General features: G+C 32.7%; 1 protein-coding gene across 1 annotated transcript; it reads right to left on the bottom strand.

Moving 5' to 3' along the window:
- On the bottom strand, positions 1-21,377 carry LOC132749316 (vacuolar protein sorting-associated protein 35-like). The gene is made up of 17 exons (XM_060739040.1): positions 21,343-21,377; positions 19,109-19,210; positions 18,545-18,641; positions 17,198-17,321; positions 16,181-16,363; positions 15,148-15,367; positions 14,355-14,438; positions 12,733-12,842; positions 11,815-11,911; positions 11,258-11,406; positions 7,080-7,287; positions 5,921-6,076; positions 5,271-5,393; positions 4,515-4,694; positions 3,505-3,741; positions 2,813-2,956; positions 1-1,517 (listed from the first exon to the last, which is right to left on the bottom strand). Exons 1-17 carry the CDS (start codon positions 21,343-21,345, stop codon positions 1,338-1,340), a joined length of 2,397 nt encoding a protein of 798 aa, XP_060595023.1. The 5' UTR covers positions 21,346-21,377; the 3' UTR covers positions 1-1,337.
- Positions 21,378-25,932: the final 4,555 nt, after the last annotated feature.

Below are 25,932 nucleotides of genomic sequence, written 5' to 3'. Positions count from 1 at the left end.
TTTATCACAATTTTATTACCTTTTTTACACGGAATATTGCACACTTAATGCACACTAACATGTTTTACATACATAACAAAACAAATACCTTTGTATATTAACATATGAAGATAGCGAGATCAAATCTCATCTAACCATTGTCAAATTTTGTTAAATCCATTTACATAATGATATATAATAGCTTTTGTACTGTAACAAATATTTAAAGCTATTCATTTATACAAGAACATAAATTATGTAAGTTTCTAAAATGTCCCTTGACTTCCAAAAAAAATTACAAAATTATCTCAAAATTACATAGGATAGTGCATACTTATTAAATTAATTTTAGTAATCAAAGTATTAAAAGTACTGGTGCCATTGTATTTCGTAACTTTTCAGGAAAGCGAATTGGTCAAAATTCAAATTTATGACATAAAATGGGACTGTCTCTTGAAACGGTCTAGTGCATAAACATTTTTTCTCCTATAGTTGGTCAAAAGGCCTAGGATTTAGAATTAACATAGTACTCTCCGTGAAAAGCAGCCGCGGGCCCAGAGATGATTTATTTCTATTAGATAAATAAGATAGCAGCAATATTCCATTTCAAACTAAAAAGGATGATAAAGATAAATTCCATCATGAATGTAAAGGCCTGAAATTGAATCATTTAAAATAACAATCCAACATACAGATTGTTTTCATTATAAATAACAAATATTTCATACTTGAATTTCTGTAACTACACAAATGAATTCATCTAAACAATATACATGTGTATTCTTAACAAAATGTATACACCGAAAAAACTATACTGTTTCACAAACACAACAAAATAGTTTATACCAGTATGTGCTTTTAGAATAATGTAAAGGTTCATTATTGCCAAGTTTCTTTCTTGAATACCTGCTATTTTTCAAGGATTTTAGATCAAATGAAAATTTAGTACTATCTTGTCCATTAATAATTGAAAATACACCAGAAATGGGCATACAATTTGCTTTCAATTTTCACATAATTATTTTTCAGTCACATTTATACTGTTTATAAATCTTTTAATTCATTAAAATTGTCCTAAAGAGAAATGCAAGCAAAAGAAGTGAAATTATTTTCAAATCTGAATCCAAAATTAGTCTCTTTCCTTTGATAAACCTTATATCAAATTATTGTTCAATTTTAAAAGTTTGTTTAAATACTTTACAAACAATTTGCCAATTTAAAAAAGTTTAAATGTTACTGCTCAAATTATTCGCAAACTTTAAAATTTTATTAAAAAGTTCATGCCAATATTTCTCAAACTAATTGGCCATTGAAAGTTAATGTAATCAATTGTAAGTCTGTTTTTATAAAGTCATCATTTAAACAGTGAGGTCACTATAATCTGGCCCTTCAGAATCAGCAGCTTGTTTCATGGCCTGTAAATGTTCAACTGTATTCTGGAAATGTTTGTTAATTTGTTCCGTCTCCTCATTAGCCTCCAAGTTTGGTAATGTTTCTTTTATTTTGGCTATTAACTGATTTAGTACTTGTATTGTAACCTGAAATTGTATGACAGAAAATATAATTAAACTAAACCATTTTTAAGTACAAAACAACCTGTCTGCAGACACCAATCTCCACTTTCTACAGTGCTGGATAGTTAAATAAAAGCAACATAGAAAAGGGGACATAAAAAACTAATTTTAGAATTATCTTCCCTTTTAAAAGGCGTCCTTTTTTGACAATAAACTTTTATACCAAGTTTGAAGTGAATAGTTTTAATTGTGTCTAAGAAAATGGACCTTAACGAAAAGGTTAACAGTGACAAGATGGTCATGATAATAGCTCCACTATTTTTTCTTCGAAAAGTGGAGCTTAAAAGGGAGACTTCTTTGTTATTATGCAATTAAGAGTACAGTGTAACTTCTGAAAACCGAACACCCATGGGACTTGTCAAAAAGTTCGGATTCCAGAGGTTTCCGGAATTCAGAGGTTTATGATAATGTGGACAAGACTAAGCCACTTAATGTCAAGGAAAATGTGGCCATTACTGTGATATCATATATAATAGTCTTTTAATCAATATAAAGATGTAATTGAAAAGAATACATTTTTATCTTGAATTTCTATCGGTTTGTAGAAATGTTGTTTTTACTTACATATTGTCCGATGCTAGTAAATTAATTAATACATCAAATGCAATAAAATCCCTAAAGACGTTTGATGCATACAATGTCCCAATTAATTGTCATTTTATCCCCTAATAAACACTTCAAATTAACTGACCGCCGTAAATTACTTTAATAAACCGCATCGCTTCAAACATACCATTTCACTGTTTGTGATTTTAAAGCGTATCAAATTACACGATCACCGCTAATTGGTAAACAATCGATTGGGAGATTAAATCTTTCTGCAGGGTAAACATTCTCGATTTACAGTGTATTTCACACCTTTGGATATTTCCGGTTTTTGGAGGTAAAATTGCATTGATTTGACTTTAATTTCACGAAAATATCGTCCGGAATTCAGAATTTAGAAGTTCCGGAATTCAGAAGTATTATATTAATTGAAAATAGAAGGGAAAAAATCGGGACCGAAAAAAATGTTCGGTTTTTAGAAGTTTCCGGATTTCAGAAGTTCCGGAATTCGGAAGTTACACTGTATTGACAGACAAACAAAACACACAGTGAGGAGCTGTGTTGTATCACATGCCATCATTTATGATTCAGCAGTAAAGCATAATTTCCCAGAGGAAATTCTTCACATTTATATCTTTATTTCAATAATGATTCCTTGTTTAATACCAGAATTTTAATTACTTATGACAACAGCAAATATTTCTATCACTTACCTGGTCGTTTCCTTTCTCATAGTAATATATATAATGGTTGAGTAGTTCTACAAATAGCTGTACTTGTACTGAACTGTCCATACACTGGTTAGCTATCTTAACACCTTTCTTTAAACAATCTGACGTCCTCTTACCATCCCTTGTCTGTAAATATATATGTGTTCTTGTTTAAAGTGACATAATGTCTATCCAATGGTATACAGTAAGTGAACAGGTGAAAGTTAAAATCAGCTTATATTTAGCAATAATTGCTTTAAATTTTATATTTTTTTTTGCAGCATGAACGAAATATAACTCACATGGCCTAAGGAAATTCCAGTAAATATCCATTGGAATTTACCTTTAACATTTATTCTAAACATTTTCCATTATCTGTTGGTCAATCAATCTTTTGAAATAGTCAATTCATCCACATCACCTAGCACCCTCAGGCACAAGTGGGCAGAGTAGAACCACCAACATTCTGTGAGCTAAGCACAGACCTGACATAAACTACATACTAAGTTAATTAAATAACATTAATTTAAGTCAGTTCAATCAATAGGCAAGTGTGCTTAAACCAACAAACTTTTCTAATAAACATAAGATAATGAAGATAATTTTAGAGAAAATTGGTGAAAGTTTGTATTTAAGTACATATAAAACTGTATAGTTTAAGTGACTCCCCCACAGTCATGATAGATGACATTTACCTCCCCATCTTCTACTGTACTCTTCCCTGACCAGAACAGATGAGAGCATGTAGCCACTCCCCTACATTGGTCAGGTTTCTTCAGTAATTTAGATGCCGCTAGGGCACATTGTGTACGTAATGGTTCGTGATTCTCTTCTCCAAAACATGACATCTGTTCTAGTGTACCAATAATTAATGTTATAGCTGCCAACTGTGCCTTACTGTCTGAGATCTCATCCTCATACAGAGAAAATGCCTGAAATAATGGTTAAAAACGCCAATTATTCTTAAGAAATGCTGTTATTTTTATTTCTTAAAAACATTTTATTTTTGTTGTCCTGTTAGAGTTTCCAAAAAGTTACTCATTTGCTAATTACCTGAATCATCTTTCGGTTCTGTTGTCTTTTAGCAATAAGTACAGTTATAGTGATATAGAACTTTGTATGGAAGTCAAAATACTACTTTGTTTACAATTTGCTAATATCATGTCTTGACAAGTAATTTCATATTCAGAGCTACCTTCTACATGTGATAAGCATCTAACATGCTCTAAAATCATTTTTCAAATGTTATATAACTCTTATTTGCCTTTTCTAAAGAAGGAAAATTTATTCGTTTCTGAGGCATAATAAAAATAACCATGAACACAATTATTCTAAAATATACTCTTTTAACAGTCATTATCTTTTCTCAACAAACACAGATTAAACTATCCATAAAAGATGAAGCATATAATTCAAATGAATTTAAATTTCGTGAATACAAAAATAGTCTTTTGAACTTTATAATGAACTAAAGGATGAATTAATATTTGGGTAAAGCAACCTAGAACTTATTTGTAACTGAATAAGTAATTTTTTATAACAGAAAATATTAAACAAAAGAAACAACAGAAGAACTAGTGTATAAGCTTCGCTCAATAACTTGTGCTATTTGTAATTTCTGTGAATCATTTACATATTTCAACTAACATTTAACAAAGAGAAAAGAAACATTCTTGTTTCACATAATGTATGAGACATATTTTACCTGTGACATGAACTCATATGCCACTGTCTCGTGGTTTTCAAACCCAATACCTCCAGCTGCCATGGCACCCTGTAGAAACAACCTCAGTGGTATCTCAGCCTGTTCTGCCTTGATGAGGGCACCTATAGTCTGGTGACAAAACTGGAATATCTTCTGACATTTCTTCTCCCAGTTCTCATCCTGATGAAAATAATATATAACATATAATCACATCATTACTACATATGTATATTTAAATTGATGTTTCATTTTTATTAGTTTTTCAAAAGCATGGCCAAGTGGTCAACACATAGTAATCTAATGATCGCTATCTGCATGGGTTCAAACCTTGTCAGGGGGAAGTCGTTGTTTCATTAAGAAAGAAATTTTACACTCATTGCTCAGTATACTGGTTGGTTCCATGAACGAATTCGAAAGTGTGTCTATTAGCTTATAGCTTCCTTCATAATCTAAACTAAAATAAATTCTGTATAAACCAAAAGCATGTAAAATGTACTAAAGGTTTGTTTGTGTTTGGTTTAAACATATTCATTCAATACATTTACATTATGCATGATGAACAATATTTACAATTGGATTGGGCAAAAGCTATGAAAGCATACCTGTACCTTTAGTGTGTAGAGTTTAAATTATAACATATCTTCTCTGTGTGTTTTCAACAGATGTCTATTTTACATTTCAAAAGAGACTGTATAATAATTATAAAGTCTATTTTTAAATATCAAATTTCAGCATAATATGTCTTAATCTATGTACCTCATCAGAATGGTCCTTGTATCTATTGGCTAGCCTGTATGCTGAAAAGACGATAGGTGGCAGTGTAAACTTGATCCTCTTATCACCACCAGCACCAAAATGTTTCCTGGCTGTGTTCAATATCTACAATAGATTACAGTAGTTATGATGAATATATATATCGAGTGGACAAAATTTAACTATGTACGTAAATAATAATATATTATCAAATTAAACTACAAAAGTACATGATACTGTATGAACAAACACAGGATTTTTCTGGTTTATTATCTTTTTATCTATTTAAGTTGAAAGTGTTAAAAAATACAATACAGATTATGATAAAGACCATACATGTAGTAGATAAAAGATTTGAATGATTGATAACACTGTTATAGTCTGAAGATACAAAACATATACTACAAGTATTTATCTTCATATGAAAAAAGTGTCCATCACAAGGAACTGTAAAAATACAAATAAGATATCTGCAACAGCAAACATTGCCCGGTATATGATAAAGTACATAAATATAACACTGATATTATAATGAGTTATAATTAGGAAATAATATCGGTCTAAGCCGTGTTTATCAGCTATTTAACACCAGTTTGGAGTTTTGATGCCTAGAAATTGACCATGAAGGCTGTAGGTTTAATAAAGAGACTCACCAGATATTGTTGGTTTGCATCCTCAGACTGTAGGAGATGAATAAACCTTCCCATGAGTCCCTGCTCCTCGGCAAAATCTTCCGGATCATCCCCTTCCTCAGGTTGATCATTCTGGTCTTGTACTAATACACTGACGATTGATAACAAACTGTCAACCTGCAATCATTTAAAAGCTCATTATGCCTAAGAAATGAGCCGTGTCACGACAAAACCAACATAATGGGTTTGCGACCAGCATGAATCCAGACCAGCCTGCGCATCCGCGCAGTCTGATCAGGATCCATGCTGTTCGCTATCAGTTTCTCTACTTGTAATAGAGTTGGTAAGCGAACAGCATGGATCCTGTTTTTGTTTATATTTCTCAAAAAAAAATTTTTTCCCTAAGTTACACATTGGCCAATAACCTGAACCATCTTTTGCTTCTGTTACGTGTAGTGATATAGTATAGGTATATAGTGATTAAGTATTTTAAATGGAAGTCAAAATAATACTTTGTTTACATCTTACTACTTTTATGACAAATTATTTCATATTAAGCACTATGTTCTTTGGGTCAACAGCAATGCAACATGCTTTGAACATTATTTTAACATTATAAAATTAATGTTTGCCCTTTCTTAAAAATGAAAAATATAATGTGCCTTTAACATAGATAAACCTTCATATTATCAATTATAAAATATCAGTAACTTATATATCAAGCATATTGTTAAAAACCTAGTTGTAACAGTTAAAATATATTAATTTTAAAATTTATTTCATATCTAACAATGATCTTTGACATAGATGTTTTGATTTCAAATTGAAACAAAACAAAACTGAACAGAAGCTTTATAGCTGAAAAAAGGAATTTACAAGTACATTTTCATGTGTATAACAAGTGCTTTTTATGTTAAATTTGATTTTTTCCATAAGATAATAATTTGGATACCAAACTATTATACATGTTTATTGTTGAAGTTTATACAGTTTATACATTTCATGCATATGACAAAAAGTAACTAACCTATTCTAATCTAATACTTTTATCTACTAAATAAATACATTAAACAAACAATAGCTGATGCTTTGGGCGATTACGAAAAACAATTAGCTCATTTACAAATGACAGAGATTTGTAAAAAATAATTTTCTCTTTATTTCAGTAAATGATTCATACTTGTTCCTGGCTTGGAATTTCTGTCTCATTCTCTAAAGCATTGGTAATCAGGTAACAGCTCATCACTTTACGACTCTGATAATCAAAGTACTCAAACAACGGTCCAAAATGCTGTAACTCAAGCACAGTAAGGATGTTATTGTAATTATCTACTGGAATCTTCATCAATCTCATTAACTCCTTCGACACTGAACTGCCATGTTCCAAACTGAAAGAAATCATGTTCAAAATGATGTTAAACAAGAATTTAGTAACAGAGTTACCAACGTCCCCCGCCTCGGGGAAGTTTTATATGAATCGTAAAATTGTGCTATTTCAAAAGATTGAGGTATTGAGTCCAAAATTATGATCAATGCTAGATCTGCAAATGCAACAATAAATTTATTAAAGAAATAAAAATGAAACACGGAATTTAAAAATCTATCATGTTAAGCTTTGACCTCTAAGTGTGACCTTGACCTTGGAGGTAGGGATGCAGGTGTGTGCATGACATATCGTCTTATTATTGTAACTATTTGTGCCAAGTATTTTCAAAATCCCTTTAACTATGAAGAAGTTATAGATCAGACACAAAATATACCCTATAACAGACTATGTTAATCTTTAACCTCTTAGTGTGACCTTGACCTTGGAGGTAGGGACACAGGTGTTACGCGTGTTATGTATTATCTTATCACTGTGACTATTTGTGCCAAGTATATTTTAAATCCCTTGATCTATGAAGAAGTTATGTACGTGACACAAAATATACCATATAACAGACTCTGTTAACATTTGACCTCTAAGTGTGACCTTGACCTTGGAGGTAGGGGTGCAGGTGTTGTACTTGACATATCCTCTTATTATTATGACAATTTGTGCCAAGTTATTTCAAAATCCGAAAGAAGTTCTAGATCGGACACAAAATATACCTTATAACAGACTATGTAAATCTTTGACCTGCATGTGTGACCTTGACCTTGGAGGTTTGTGACCGATTATTGCGCATGACACGTCATCTCATTATTGTAAACAACTGTGGCAAGTATTTACAAAATCCCTTCCAAGATAAGAAAGTTATGGACTGGACACAACATATACCCTCAAATAGACAATGTTGACCTTGAATGAGCAAGTGCGACCTTGACCCTGGAGGTACAGGTCTGGTTGGTGCGGACGACACATCGTCTTATTATAACAAACATTTGTGCAAAGTTATTTCAGATTCCTTTGATAAATGACAAAGTTATGGTCCAGACACGAAAGTGTGACGGACGGATGGATGGACGGACAGACGGATATTCTAACAGGAGAGTAATTATGTGGCTACTCTATTGTTCTCTCTATTTTTATTTTTAGCCGCACAAAAGAAAATAGCCACATAAAAGCATTAGGGAATGAATGACATCAAAGAGAAAGAACAGTTACCTATTGTCCCTCTAGCCACATAATTACTGTCCTGTGAGTGTGGACGGACAGACAGATGGACAGACGGATGTACGGTCAGACGGACGGAGCCTATTTCTATATCCCCCTTTTTTCTTCGAAAAGGCGGGGGACAAAAAGATATAATTACTGATTTTAAGGGAAGTCTATTAAACAAGATATGTTTGTAAAACATGTATGCCCCCTATGGGCAGCCAATTAGTCATGTGATCAGGTTATTATGCAGGACTTCTGACCCAGTGAACAAAAAATTAATAAGGGTTATCTACTTGTTGATGACTAGTCACAAGGTAATAATTATTGTGACCCCATAGGTTGTGTGCAGCAATTTAAGTTATTACAAATCTTACCAAATAAAATATGCATAAATTTTATGAATCATGTAGGCCTCATTAATGACAGCCAAGTTGTTATATTACATAAGACCTACCAAAAGCATTTTTAGTTTAATATAAAAATATCAACCAAGGCAACTTGAGTTGTTGAGTTATTGGTCAGAAACCATCTTAAAGTACAACATCAATTTGACACTGACTCCTTGACCCCAAAATCAATAGGGGTCATCTACTGGTCATGACCAATCATCATATAAAGTTTGAAGTTCCTAGGCCTAAGCGTTCTTTAGTTATTGATCAAAAACCGTTTTTACCTACTAGGTCAATGTGAACTTGACCTTTGACCCCTTGACCCCAAAATCAATAGGGGTCATCTACTGGTCATGACCAATCACCATACCAAGTTTGAAGTTCCTAGGCCTAAGCATTCTTTAGTTATTGATCGGAAACCGTTTTTACCTACAAGGTCAATGTGACCTTGACCTTTGACCCCTTGATCCCAAAATCAATAGGGGTCATCTACTGGTCATGACCAATCACCATACCAAGTTTGAAGTTCCTAGGCCTAAGCGTTCTTTAGTTATTGATCGGAAACCGTTTTTACTTACAAGGTCAATGTGACCTTGACCTTTGACCCCTTGACCCCAAAATCAATAGGGGTCATCTACTGGTCATGACCAATCACCATACCAAGTTTGAAGTTCCTAGGCCTAAGGGTTCTTTAGTTATCACTCGGAAACCATTTGGTCTACGGACTGACGGACCAACGGACCGACAAATGCAAAGCAATATACCCCCTCTTCTTTGAAGTGGGGGCATAATAAACACTTTAAAATGCTAGATATCAATCAATGCAATTCACATTAAAAGAACTCCATTGAGTTGCAATAGCCTAAAAATATGAAATTTGAACTTCTTACATAGATCAACTGGGGCACTTAAAAACAGAAAGATATGCAAAACATAATTTAATATTTACTCGAAAATTAATCGAAAATTGTATTTTTGTGTTTTTCTTAGCCCGATTTGATTGAAAAGCTTTTTCGATTTTGGGTCATTTTTCACAATTACAAAAATTATTCTGGATAAAACGAAGAGTAAGAATGATATAAAATTTTGCACACAAGTTATTGGTTTTGATCTATATCAAATAAAACATTAATCTTGAAACTTATTTCCTGTCCCGCCATGTCAAAAAAAAGAAACTCAATGGAGTCCCTTTAAGGACTGTTACCTACTGTTAACTTTGATTTATGATTTTACAATCAGCATAGACCTTACTTACAACCCACACAAGGTTTTAGAAATGAAAATCATCTAATAAAAGACAACTGTGGTGGTCTGAATATGTAAGTACATTTGTAATGAGAATTCATATAGGTGGTGGAGTTGGTAGTCACTGCGGATCACGGCAGTAAGCCACATTGAATTCACCAGAGCACAGTTCAACCACCGCATTGTTCCCGGGCAGGCTGTCAAGCAGTTTACCTTCACTTTCGCAAGGAACTGTAACTTCTGTACATACCAGAGCAGAGGTACAGTGCGAATGAACGTAGAAAAGATTTCATGATCAATCGCAACGAAAGTGACCTGCGCCTTTCGGAAATCGAACCCCGGTCGCCCGATTCACAGTCCAACGCTCTATGGGAATTCATATACAGACAAAAAATTTCTTATATACCCAATGACTATATGTTCAAACTCTACTGAGATCACAAAAATGGTTCTTCTGATAACAATATTGAATAATGCTAAAAGATATAAGATGATTTCTTAAGACAAAAAGCTTTAAACATGCATGTATTACTAAAAATACATGCTTTTACAAGGGTTTAAATTTACAATATATGCTTTGCAATTTACATAGGGAAGCCAAATAGCTAAAGTAAGGAAAAGATACATGCTTGTTTCTCAAAAGCCTGCAATAAACAAAAAACAAATACTGAAAAATCATTCTATGTGGGGAAATAATCTTTGTGGTTTTCGTGGACAGGTCAATCCACAAATTTAAGATCCAACGAAATTTCATTATTTACATTTTACCTTTTGGTAAAATAAACATTAATTTTTTACATTTTACCTTTTGGTTAAATATACAGTCTACAAAAAATTTAAGAACCCAGAATAATGTTCTTTGTGACAAAATCACGAAATTTTATGCCCACAAAATTAATGAATTCACAGTAGGAGGTGTAGGAAATATAATATGAATAATAATCAGCAATATTCTAGCCCTGGGATTATAAAACTTTTTTTTCTGAGTTCTGTCTCAAATCTCAGGATTTACATTGGTCAGTGTATATTCTGTGGCAGTTTCTGACCAATCAAATTACTGAGATCTGAGCTTAAGCTTAGGGAATTTCTTTAAATCTTGGGCCCTGGAATTAAGGAATTTCTGTAAAATCTATACAAACTTACTGATCTAGGTTTAGTCTATTGAATATATCCTCTGTAGTCTCCAATACTTTATCCACATATTCTATCTTATCAGGGTAACATTTGAGAGCCAGGTTGATCAGGGCAACTTGTAATGATACTATATCTTCTGGTGGCATGTCTGAACGATTCTGCAAAACGTCAGCAATATATATATATATATATAAAATGTTTTTTGGATTAAATATTCATATAAAGAGCAAACTAAGACAAAAACTAAATGATATAATCTTTTTTTTTTACATATAAAATATTGACATGTCGTAAACTGAAAGTTAAGGTTAGCTGAAGATTAAGAAATCATTCTGCTGGATAAAGGTAAAAGCCTAGGTATTACTTTTTTCAATTTAAAAATGTTCAACATTTTGCTCAAACACCTCATATCATTACACAAGCACATTCTTACTTAGTAACTATTATTCCAAAAATAGTTTTTTCAAACAGTTGCTAAAAAACTTTTAATTAAGAGTAAAGCCGATATTGGCTATCAAGTGTTTTATAATTTCAATTTTGGGATATCAAACAAGCTGTAAACTAACCTGTATAACTTGTGCAATTTGCTGTGAGAAAATATCAAACAACTGTATTTCTGGTGGTATTCCTGCTCCCTCCTCGTTCTGGGCAAACTGGGCAAGTCTGGTAGTTAACAATAATACAAACAATTAATTACGCATCTTTAAAGTATAATGTTCAACAAGATTCTTACTAGGACAGCAAGCTCAACTATTATCAGTGCTTGATACTAAAATAAGAGCATGGACAATGTAAGAATTAACAAAGAAGAAGATTTAATTTACAAAAATATAAATAATGTACAGGACATAGTTACGACTTAGATACTGACCAAAGAATTTTGTTAAGAAGTTCATTAAGGACCTTAATTAATTCAAAATCCATGCCAGAGTTATGGGTCTTGGAAAGTGACCATGAATTGTAAAAGCATGAATCAAGTTTGAAGTAAGTACTATCAGTTGTTTTATGAATGATAAATCAGGATGTTCACTAGCCATGAAATCCCGAGTTTTACCCATGATTTTAACAAAGTTTGACTCTCCAGTTAAAATCCCGAGGGTCAAATCAGGCCTTTTGGAAATTTGAAGGGTCACAGAGTCATTTCAAGGGTCAAACGGACACTCTGATAAATATTGCAAGGAAAACTTTAACCAATAATTTTCTATATTCACAAAGGGCCAAGTCAGAGTTATGGTCCTTGGATATTGACCACCAATCACAGGTGAGTATGATAATCCTACTATTCTTCAAATAGTTTTTTTTCCTATCTTATGGATTATTTATTTCCTTTAGATTTACTTCTTAACCTTGTGCAAAATTCGTTAATAGCTCATATATGCATTTATCTTTTTTCTGTAATTCCAATTTTATTCATTTTCATTTTATACTTTATCAACTATAAACATTTATTACTATGTAATCTAGTTTTAAATAAAAAAATCCACCTGTCAATTAGAGAGATGATGATATTTTTCACATTAACACTGGCATGTAATTCAGCACAAGCTCTCAGGAACGGACTGAGGGTCTGTAGGTGAAAGTCATCTGGAAACACCTGGCAAACAAAACAGGTAATTTAAATAAATCATTTACTTAAACAAGAGGGCCATGATGGCCCTGAAGTCGCTCACCTGTATATAGGCCCCCGAAGCGGGGCCAGTTTAAACCCCAGGGCTTTTATTTGGCCAAACTTGGTAGACACCCATTAGAAGATGTTTCATGCTAAACATCTAAGGTCTAGCTGATCAAGTTTTTTCTTTACACATATAGTTAAAACAATGACACACCTGGGGCAGGGCCAGATTTGACCCAAGGGCTTTTATTTGAACAATCTTTGTAGACACTTACTAGAAAATGTTTCATGCTTAATATCTAAATTCTAGCTATTCGGGTTATTTCAAAGAAGATTTTTAAGTTTTTGCTATACACATATAAGGAAAATCAATTTCCCCCGGGGCAGGGCCAATTTGACCCCAGGGTTTTTATTTGAACAAACTTTGTAGACACTCACTAGAAGATGCTTCGTGCTTAATATCTAAACTCTAACTATTTGAGTTTTTTCAAAGAAGATTTTTTAAGTTTTTGTTATACACATATAAGGAAAATGAATGACCCCCGGGGCAGGGCCAATTTTGACCCCAGGGCTTTTATTACAATAAACTTGGTAGACACTCACTAGAAGATGTTTCATGCTTAGTATCTAAGCCATAGCTATTTGTTTTTTTTCAAAGAAGATTTTTAAGTTTTTGCTATACACATATAAGGAAAATCAATGATCCCCTGGGAGGGCCAATTTTGACCCAAGGGCTTTTATTTGAACAAACTTGGTAGACACCCATTAGAGGATGTTTCATGCTAAATATCTTAGCTCTAGGTCTTTGGGTTCTTTAAAAGAAGATTTTTTAAGTTTTTTACTATATGCATATACTAGGGAAAATCAATGACCCCCTGGGGCGGGGCCAATTCTGACCCCAGGGCTTTTATTTGAACAAACTTGGTAGACACTCATTAGAAGATGTTTCATGCCAAATATCTAAGCTCTAGCTCTTTGGGTTTTTTAGAAGAAGATATTTAAAGTTTTTTCTTTTGGTTGCCATGGCAACCAGAGTTCTGCATGGAATTAAAGTCTTTGAACAATTTTTAAAGGTGACCACCAAAGGAACATTCCTGTGAAGTTTGGATGAAATTGGCTTAGTGGTTTATGAGGAGATGTCATTTAAAGTAAAAGTTTACGGACGGACGCCGGACAAAAAGCGATCACAAAAGCTCACCCTGTCACTTTGTGATAGGTGAGCTAAAAAAATGCGTTTCCATTAAGATGTATTCAAATGGGAGACCTTTCAATCAAATGAAATGAAAATTTGAAGACTTTACCTAGTTAAAGAAGAACACAATAGTTTGTACTGCAGTTCAATACTGTAATTTCATGGATAATTGAATTTTGTTAGATCTTAAATTCATGGATTGACCAATCCACAAAAACAACGAAAATTATTGCCCCACAAATAATACTAATTTGCAGTAAATGAAATCATTTTTAACTACAATTAATATCTAAAAATTTTACCTGTATGATACATTCCATCAGATACTCTTGGGCTATAGGATCTCTACAGCTAACAACCTGTTCTAACACACCTGGTAGTACTCCCTGAAAGATGTACATGTAGAATAAATAACCTATATGACATGCATAAATTTAGTTATTATAGAACTTCACTCTAGTATAGGTGTTTAATATAAAACAACTGATAACACAAAAACACTGTAGTGTTAGGTTAATGTCACCCAATGACTGAGAAAATGTACAAAAATACAAAAGAAATGCTATACACTTTATTTCATGCCAAATACTTACTGTATTCATGACTTAGATATAAGATAATAATGAGATTGATAAAGTCCAAAGTTATGGTCACTTGCGCATCATTTGACAACATAACTATAGTATGAATTGTATCAAGAGCTACCAGTAGAACAGCCTGTTCGACCATATTCAAAGCTTGATAGTAAAACAAGAGCCTGGATAATGTAGAGATTTCTGAGCCTGGATAATGTAGAGATTTCTAAGTTCAAAACTGGCCATAATTGTGTCAAAATCCATGTTTGTATTGGCATTGGACAGTGACCTCCAATTATGCTTTCAAATAGTGTGAAGTTTCAACCCATTCCCTTCAGTTGTTTTGGAGATAAAAACTTGCATGCAAAAACTTAACCAAGTGTGAAGCTGATGCCTGTGTGAGTACAATAGTTCTTCCTGCTCTTTGAATAGTCAAACTAAAAAGTAGTGTAAAAATCTGGCATATTGAAATGATTAAAAAATAAAATGGTATAAATGTGTAAATATTTCACACCACTACCTTTTTATATCTGCTCATATCAATGCACTCAAGCTGACTGAGCCTGACAAGATTTGTTCCAACTAGAATACGTAATTCTTGTCGCTCCCTCTCACGTTTCTCCTTGTTACGTGTATGCCCCTGATGCTGCATGCGCACCCAGAGTTTGTTCATCTCCGAGAAATTCAACAGTATAAAATCAATGGAGTCGGAGATCGTACCAGCCTCATATTCTCCTAAACTGTAAAAGACAAATATTTATATTATTTAACTTAAAATTAACAGTGGTTATACTGTATAGTTAGAAAAATTGTACTGAAGATCTTACAAAACTTGCAAAAAAACTGCCAAAGTTTACTTTTTTCTTTCTCCTAGAACTTTCAAAAATATGCACCAATTACTCCTGAACCTGAAAAATTCTAAATAATTTTATCCTAACCCAAGATTTAAAGAAGTTTAGAAGTTTATTTCAATCAGAACCATTAGGCTTAAAAGCCCATGAGGCATACATATACAAAACTTTATGACGGTTTATACATTCAACAATAATTTCATTATAACAATATAATCTTGCAAACATAATTTACTTTGGAGAAGGTTTTTTCCAACCTTATCACCCTTACCAATTGTTACAAATTTTGAACTAAATTTCAGGTTACTTCATTCCAGTTTTAAAGTCAACCTTTTAATGAAACGAAACATAAAGGTGACTGACTGGAGTGAACATAATATTAAATACCACAGGTGTTAAAAACTATGTGCTGCAGTTTTCAATAGAACTGAATGTACACAGAGCATTCATTCATATGATTATTCCTGACTTATCTGTTTAATTTGATTAATGGTACTTATTATCAATACAGTTTTTTACTTATTATCCTGCATTTCTAGATTTTTTATTTTTTGTCTTAAATCTCAAGCTACTTAACATATTTCATCCTATATTTCTGGGATAAAATAAGAACATACACACCCAATAGGCCATGATGAATTATTACTATATGTTTTGTGTGCTATCAGAACATTTGTTTGTACATCAATATTCATTACTTACTTTGCTTCAACTTCTACATCAGGTAGGACATTTTTGGTACATTGTAAAAGGTAGTTTCTGAGAAAGAGTCCCCTCAGTGGATGTTGTACTCCTCTACACATCTCTACCAAATCTTTCAGGATGTCTCTTCTTGACAACTCATTTGTCTTGATGTAAACAACACCAACTGTTATCAGCAAATATCTGTAAAATATTATTACCTGTTAGTTTATTTATAGTAAATCACTAATTTCGTGCCATCACTAATTGGTTTAAGCATATTTATTTAAGCTCGATTTGTGAAACAAGTTCTTGCGACTTATATTAATCACTTTCGAGTCCCCTTCCTGGAACCAACCAGTACTGGTGTCATATGAAGATACATGGTTGTGACCCGATTAGGGCTCCAACATATGATTCCTGGGTTGAGAGGAAGACACCTTAACCACTAGGCCACTGCTCCCCTTCACTAATTTCACAGCAATGACAATTATTTCCACGTAACCTGTGTTTACATTAGTCAAAGTTGACCTATTTTACTGATATGCCTAAACAACAAAGTTTTTATGCAAAGTACTTAAAGTTTAGTGAAATACGCAACATTTTACTCATTTCTGAAAAAAAAGTAATGATAGTCCAGAATGTCTTTGACTAAAACAGTCCGCATTTCCTAGTGGTCTTGTTTGCAGAATTACAAAATTTTTTATTACAAATGTTAAGACGTTTGGAATAATTAACTAGAATTTAAAAATGGTAACAATTCTTTGTATAGTCAATTCACTTGTTAGTTAAAAGCCTTACTACCACAAGTTATAAGGACATATATACAATGTATATATATATATAGTAAGTATAATATATATATATAGTAAGTATATATTCTTACTTCAATAAAGATGATGTTTGTACAAATGACTTAGGATACAAGGTAAGCAAGTAAGTGTAGCATACATCTTTCACATTTATGAGGCTGATGACAATTTATGTAAAACTTTTCGGTTGTTTATGAACAAATTGACTTTCAAATATAAAACTTACAGCCTGGGAACAATATTTCCAGCATATTGGACGAGTTCATACAGATCTGACACTTTTCTTCCTTTCTGGAATTCATCCACAAGATATAGCTCCAAGTGTCGCAGTTCATCTGATATGGACATATCTACCATGTCAAGGAACTTTATATGCATATGCAAGATATTAATGTACTTTCTTCTTCTCCATTAGCAAACAACAAATTATTTCATAAATATAGTGACTAGTTATTGAAAAATAAATGATATGTTTAATACAGTGTTCCTGATCTGAAACAAGAGCTGTCGGTAGGACAGCAACGCTCGACTATTCTTCGTGCTTGATAGTAAAAAAATGCCTGATACAGTTACCTCCTCCTGTTTACAGGTTGGGGTCATGATGGTGAACAAGTGTGCAAAGTTTCAAAGCCATATATCAATGGACTTTGAAAATATTTGAACTATTACAAAAACTTTAACGTATTTCTAAGTCGAAAAAGGGGCATAATTCTGTCAAAATGCTTAATAGAGTTACCTCCTCCTGTCTACAGGTTGGGGTCATGATGGTGAACAAGTGTGCAAAGTTTCAAAGCCATATGTCTATGGACTTTGAAAATATTTGAACTATTACAAAAACTTTAAACGTAAATTCTAAGTCGAAAAAGGGGCATAATTCTGTCAAAATGCTTGATAAAGTTACCTCCTCCTGTCTACAGGTTGGGGTCATGATGGTGAACAAGTGTGCAAAGTTTCAAAGCCATATGTCTAATGGACTTTGAAAATATTTGAACTATTACAAAAACTTTAACGTAAATTCTAAGTCGAAAAAGGGGCATAATTCTGTCAAAATGCTTGATAGAGTTACCTCCTCCTGTCTACAGGTTGGGGTCATGATGGTAAACAAGTGTGCAAAGTTTCAAAGCCATATGTCAATGGACTTTGAAAATATTTGAACTATTACAAAAACTTTAACGTAAATTCTAAGTCGAAAAAGGGGCATAATTCTGTCAAAATGCTTGATAGAGTTACCTCCTCCTGTCTACAGGTTGGGGTCATGATGGTGAACAAGTGTGCAAAGTTTCAAAGCCATATGTCAATGGACTTTGAAAATATTTGAACTATTACAAAAACTTTAACATAAGTGGTTACGCCGACGCGGACGCCGACGCTCGGGTGACTGCAATAGCTCTACTTATTCTTATCGAATAGTCGAGCTAAAAAAGGGCTTTTGGAAATCATACGCCTTATATTGATGCTTTTGATGGTATTCTATCTTTGCATATTTTATCAAGGTTTTATCGACCCTGGAAATTAAGTCCATCGTTTGATAATACTATTTCAATTATTTCTTTTTTCTATCATAAAAGGATACATAGTTCATAATAACTTTTAGGAGATAACATTGAAGTTCTCAATTCTCCAAGCATCGTTGATGCATGCTTCAAACCATCCATTAACTTGCCTTTGTCCTATAGTAAAAATGAAGACAGAAACTGAATTAGGATTATAGAGTCATAGGCTTAAATTACAAGAAAAGCATTTGATATATATGATATCTATAGTTATACTGTAGAACAGGGAAAATTAACAACTACAGAATAGTTACAACCAAAATTACCAAACGAAAAATTCATCTGTATGTAATTACAGTTTTGTACCACCACTGATACTATCAAAGTGAAACTTGGAATTATATATATGCTTTTAAACTGAAGCTTAATAAGTTAACTCTAAAAGAACTGGCAAAGTTAATACTTGCATCGAAATAAAGAAACTTTAACAAATTATTTCCAAACATTTAAGGCATAATTTTGACCATTGTAAGTATTTTGTTTCAATAAGAAAGCTATCAGACTGACAATAAAGATTTTACACATATATTCCTTAGAAACCTACAACTGACATTGCACAAGTCTATTTTGCTTTCTTAACTTACAAGGCATCTTTTCATTTGAAATGACTGATTTTTCACAATGCTGAGAGCCTCCTCTAGAAGCTTCTCTTGTTCCTCCTGGGGAGACAGCTGTGGTGTAGACGGCTGAAAAACAAAAGTAGTATTGCATGACTGACAGCTGGTGCAACCATATTCCATTATCTACTAGTAATGATTGTTTCTTGCTCACTTAAGTTTCTTATGTGTGTATTCACTGTATTGTGGCTAAATGTATTATTGATCTTAAATACTCAAATGTAATTACATACATGCCATAACGTCCCGGATGCCCGGGATTGTCCCGGAAATCGGATGTCTGTCCCGATGATGTCCCGGGCATCATTTTGATCCCGGAAAAAAAATCAGGATATTTTGCAAAATGTTCATAAATTTTCTTAAATCAAATCTCGCACATTTCACCTCTCGATCGTAAAACATATTCTGACCTAGTACACATAATACACAGGAACGTTGACACTTACAAGTTTACAATATACAGCCCCCCAATTATCGAATGTCGATTCCCCTCGGCAATAGCTTTCTTCATGCATCGGCAATTAACGTTCTCTGTTGAATTCGGCAGCGTTTAATGGCCGGGTTAATTAATGGTTTACGGCCCTTAACAATTATCGTTAATCCCCGATAATCATTGATTTTTAGATCAATTGCTAACTTGCCCAAAGTCTAATTATTACAAACAATGTAAATATATCTATCAAATAAAAAATTAAAGGTGTCAAATAAATCACCTTGCAGTGTTTGTTTTTATGACTGGAAGAATTGCATTACGTGACATGTAGTAATTATCACGACTTTAAGATATAACGGGTGAACAACATGGCTGCGCCCATTCAGCTTAGGGAATAATAAATGAAATAATGAAATACTATAAAATGATAAATATGTCGACCTAAAAGACTACTTCTAAAACTAGTAAGTTAACTGTTTATCATTAAAATTCAGGAGAAAGTCGTCCTAATATAATAAAGTTATACGATTGACACCCCCCCCTTTTCCACAACTGCCTACGCATCCATTATTGCCGTGGTGAAAAGTGTCCCGGAAAGCTGTCCAAAAATTATGGCATGTATGGTAATTATAAGAGGTTAAAACATAACAGAGTAAGGCTGGAAAGTGATAATCAGCCTGCAAATTGAATACTGTCCCAAGGACTTCAGTCTGAGGGACATTATTTATTCAGGGCTGATTATTAATTTACAGCCTGTCTCTGATGACAGCAGCATATCTATTTAGTGTTAATCTTGGTGATATTAATGCTACTGAATTTTAAATTGCTGTTAATCATTTCAACAATTAATGTCTTAACTGACATAAAAAGATATCAGAGATATCAAACTGCAAAGTCACTTGACATAAATATTGTAAGAGTATCGCCTAATATTATAATAGGTAATCAGTAATCAGGTGAAACTAAATTACTTAAGCTTTTAGATAGAAGTTTCAACATTGTATATATTTTGGTCTTAAATAGACACACCTGTCATGTGGAAAAGGTTATGTGCCTGGGTACAGCAGCAGTAAAACTAAATGCAATTACCTCTGTGTTTCTAGTTGGATCAAAGATCAGTGTTTATTTTTTTTAATTACTTTTGGTTATTAAATGTAAGATTGCAGTATTAGATTTCAGCATTTTATAAAATCTCTCAAGAAAATCTGATATCTCATATCAAAATTGGCTAAAATTCTCAGTGAATATTCCCTTTAGTTGTTAAATTTTGGCACCAACCTAAACACACATGAAATACAACATATGGCTATTTCATTGTCACAACATTAAGCGTGTATTTCCTAATCTGAAATACCCAAGAAATGGCACAGACTTTGTCAGGTGTTTGATGATGAAAATGTCTAGTCCCCCAGTTACACAGTGTTGAAGGCAACCGGTTAGTGCATCTAGTTAAAATTCATTAATTCTTACCAACTTACATGTAAAACAGCATTTATCGTTCATTTATTTAAGAAACATGACCTTTTTGTTTTGAAAGAGAGTATAAACCAGTGTAAATATAAGCAGGAAGTTAGTTGCAAAAATATTATATCGCGAAAACATATTACAATGCAGATAATTATATCTCACAATAAGTAACACTCTATAGTAAAATATAACTGAACAAAATATGTTGTAAGGTGAATAATGTTTATGTTTTACGGAACATTGTCAACTAAATGGCGTCTATACTGATATTTATTTTTGTAAAATTTATGCAGACACCCACCATTTTGACAGGTCATGTGACTTCATCAAAACTAACACAAATATTTACAAACACTCAAAAGTATTATACTCAACATCACATCAATTATTTCACGGTAATGGCATATTTTCATGTGACCAGTGCTAAAATTGGCTAGAATTGACATATTTTATTCATAAACCTATACAATAAAGTTTTTGTGCAAAATATTTTAAATCTCTAGATTTTTACGTAAAACAGAACAACATTTTACAAATTTCTGCAAAAAGCAATAATAATCCATTAAATTTGTGCGTATGACGTATGTCTGAAACAATCATCATTTTCTAAATGTTCTTGTTTGTTGAAAAAATAAATTTTGAGTTACAATGTAAAGATATTTTTAATTTTTAAAATTATGCAAAATAACATGTAGAAATTTTAACTGAAACATGAAAAAACTGAAATGAAACACCATTACCGCGATTTAAATGATGACATATTGTTTTCAAAATGGCCGCCATATGGTCTACGTCTGGCTCATTTAAACTGATTTTAACTAAATATATTGTTGTTTCCTTCTTATACCTATACGTTACAGCTTATGACAATTTTTGTACCATAAGTTTCATGTTTTGTTTTCTTTCCTGCTTCAAAACGTTAAGTACCGTGAACTAGGAGGAGCACAGTATGAATATAGAATAGGCAAAATATTTTTGCATTAGTTCTTATTTATCTGGTTAATATCGAAAATATTTGGGACAAAACTTATGCGATTTTAATTACTGCAGTAATGTCCTAAACCAGATGACAGAGATAACATCTCTGTCATCTACATCTCTGCCTAAATCTAATGATATCTTTGTCATTTGAAAATCTGTGAAAAAACATATATCATCGGACAAAGAATTGAATTTTCCTCAAAGAATAATGATAAAAACTGAAAGCAAATATGAAACAGCGGCGTGGCCGAGTGGATAACGCGTTGGACTAGTAATCTGAGGATTGCTGGCGGTGTGTGATTCAACCCTGTAGGGGCAAGCATTGCGTCCTTGAGCAAGAAACTTTACATTCATTGGTTAGTACTGGTTGGTTCCAGGAACGGATTTGAGATTGTTTAAATAAGCTTATAGCTTCCAACACAATCGAACTAATATAAATTTGTATAAACTAAATATGAAACATGAAAATAGTAAATAGTTGATTATAAAGTATTTTTTTCTGATGTTCATATTATGTGTGTTAAACAAATCCATAGATACAAGTATTTCCGGGATTCATGTATCATTTGATGTGGGCCTGGAACAATAACTTGTGTGCCAAGTTTTAGATAATTCACTCATTTCACATTAATTATTTTAATTGTGAATAAATGGTACAAAATAAAGAGGGATCAAATGCCTTTTACTCATTTCTGGCTGAAAATAAAAAAAAGTACGATTTACGTTTAAATTCCGAGTATAATTCATTATTAAAATGTATCTTTATAAGTATCCAAGTTGTAAATGGATTCTTTAGCATTTGGTCTTCAGTGGAGTTTCTTTCCTATACTGTTAAAGATGGATAATGTCAGTTACAGATCCTGGCTTAAAAATAAGATTTTTAAAATTATTTTTTATTATAAATATATAAACTTTAACTGTTTAACATCACACATCTTGCAAGAAAACCACCCGGCAAATATTATTTTTAAGTAGGAGTGGTATTAAAACCAAATATAAGAGAAACACAAGTAGTTACATTGCACAAACACTGCGGAAGTTACCTTATAGTCACTTCCCTTTTGCCAAAGTCTTCAAGATAACCATCTGAAAGGGAAAAAACAACGGGGTATGGAATTTAATGCCAAGCCCTCCAGTCCACCACGTCGCATTAGTTCCTATACAATCTACATGGACACTTAATCTCGATGTACATACATGTTTGCCTGGTACCTTGGTGTAGCCGCCCTTGGTGTAATCGTCAGCCAAAATATGATAAACAAGATCAACAAGACTGGATAATATAATTTATATAAACACATTTAGAGCAAATGAAATTAGAACGCTAGGTTCCATAAACGCAGCATTATTATAAAACATGAACATGTTAAATTACCTTCTTACAAAACACATATTTTACCTCAACTTGTTTACTCTTCCACTGTCTGATCATTTCTATAACAGACAAAAATACACAACCTATAGATTTTCACGGAGGTCTGTCAGATTGGTAACAATATCCATTACATTGGATATACGCATGTCACAGAGTTCCAAAGCAAATCTGGTTGGAAGCTCAAACTTGGAAAACATTAGGTGCCCTTGGACGTCAGGTTGATCATGATGATGTAAAACATCTACCACAAGCTTGAACAATAACCCTTTAGAAGTCCCTGATAGACTTTTCCGTCATATGTGTCCAAATACACCCATAATATTCGTCAACAACTTGTCAGATTCAATTTTCTTTTCAAATAATCTTCCTCCCCCATTCATTCATTCATTCATTCATTCATTCATTCATTCATTCATTCATTCATTCATTCATTCATTCATTCATTCATTCATTCATTCATTCATTCATTCATTCACGACTGGATGTAACATAATAAGGTGCGAACTTGGGTGTTAATAGAGCAAGCAGTTGTCCATTCTCACTTAGTTTAAAAAGATCATTACCACTAATTTCAGTTGTTTGCACACTATACATACTATATACTATTTTGAAGCATGAAATAGTACTAATAGATAAAAAGATAATTTCAGGCTTATGGTCTATGTTACGGCTCGGAATAGCGAGATTAATTTTGTGACATCTTTAAAAACCATTTCTTGCAGTCTTACGTCGCACAATCTCAAGCATCCGTGTGTTGTTATCATCATGCGGCTGCCATATGATTGGTGATATATGAATTATTATTATTTAAGTGATACATTGATAAATAAAGAAATAAAACAAATAGAACACACTCGAGTCCTTGCATGTCCTTTGAAAATAAAGATGCTACATTTTATTTACCTTTATCGTTACACATATACTATGTATTTTTTCGATACACGTGTATCTTGTCATTCATGGTCTACTGTATATGACTCCCATTTTATTTAAAATATTCGGCTAAAGAGCGAATTTATAGATATACAGTCGAACAAGATATATGAACGTCAAAAAAAAAATTAAAAAATAGCGAGTAAACATTTATCATATGAAATGTCAAACTGGTGCCAGAAGTCATATTACAATAATTATAAGTTTTCAATAAAAAATAAGAAAATTATATTTAAGGTAAGCAAGAGATCACATAAATTAAATTCAACCTTATAAACATTTTGTATCAATAACACAAATCACATATTTATCGTTTACTTTTCACATCAAGTGTTTGCTGAATATCATCAAATTCATACAAACATATTGTAAAGGAAATATATTTATTACATTTTCAAGTCATCTAAAACAGAATCTAAAATTGTTGTGATTTTCCAGCATAATAATTACTTCAAGAGTAATAATTACCATTTAGCGAAATTTATTATTATTTGAAGTATATATTTTAAACCAATATAACTTATAAGATATCATCAACTCTTGCACATCATTAATTGGGAGGAATGGGAAGGATATTTAGATTTCACACACCATTTTGTGTCCAAAAAAAACAAAAACAAAAAAAAACAGAATGACCAAAATGTCCAGAAAATAAAGACAAAAAAATACCGCCAAAATTAAAAGCGGCCAATAAAAAGTTGTTAATTGCTTACGTAAACCAAAAATAAAATTATACTTATAAAAAAAAACAGAAAAAAACGTTATATGGACTTCATTAACCTTGTTATAATATTATAATATAATATTAACCAGTCAGGATTCTCAAGGCATAAGCCCACTTCTAGAAAACGACAAACTCAATAAAAATAATGTAGATAAGTGTAGATAAGGCTAAAATGAAATTCCATAATCAATAAATAGCCTCCCCCAAGACCTCAAATGTAGTTATCCCACAATGCCCAAGGTTTCTATATCTGTTAAGGATGTCAGAAAAAACTAATATCAACTCTAAAAACTGATAAAACTTGTGGACCCGACAACCGAAAGCCAATAGCTTTTTTTAAAAAAATCTCTGTGTACAGATTACCCTCTGATCACTAGCCTATTCCAAAAGTCCCTTTATACAGGAATCACCCCAGCAGACTGGTCAAAAGCCAATGTCACCCCACTCTGTATAAGATAAGGACAATCCTGACAACTACAGACCTATATCCCTCACCTGTGTCCTCTGTAAATTACTTGAGCATATATATATATAGTAGCATCAAACATATCAAAACATTTTCATGTTAATGGCATCCTTTAAGACTTACAACATGGGTTTAGAGAAAAAGTCCATGTGAAACTCAACTGTTAGAACTCGTAGAAGACTTATCAAGAAACTTAATGCAAGGCAACCAGACTGGGTTAAGGTAACCATCTCAAACTCCTATACAAACTACATCAACACGGCGTCAAAGATAACACAATACTATGGGTCAAATCATTCTTGAAAGGTCGCCGTCAGTCCGTTGTAGTAGATGGGGAAACGTCAAATGAGGTCTCTGTAACATCTGGCGTCCCCAATGGTCTGTCCTAGGTCCCCTTCTCTTTCTGTTATAT

The sequence above is a fragment of the Ruditapes philippinarum genome, unplaced genomic scaffold, assembly GCF_026571515.1.
Source record: "Ruditapes philippinarum isolate M1 unplaced genomic scaffold, ASM2657151v2 ctg322_1_1_1_1, whole genome shotgun sequence".
Classification (NCBI taxonomy): domain Eukaryota; kingdom Metazoa; phylum Mollusca; class Bivalvia; order Venerida; family Veneridae; genus Ruditapes; species Ruditapes philippinarum.
Note: the sequence above shows the minus strand (reverse complement) of the source record. Positions and strands in the feature narration are given on the sequence as shown.

Bases quoted from the DNA above. Each gene is read 5' to 3' on its own strand.
- LOC132749316 (XM_060739040.1), bottom strand. The intron at 7,288-11,257 runs GTAAGTTTGTAT...GATTTCTTTCAG, and splicing joins AATAGACTAAACCTAGATCA to TTTGGAACATGGCAGTTCAG. The intron at 6,077-7,079 runs GTATGAATCATT...AAATGATTGCAG, and splicing joins AAATTCCAAGCCAGGAACAA to GTTGACAGTTTGTTATCAAT.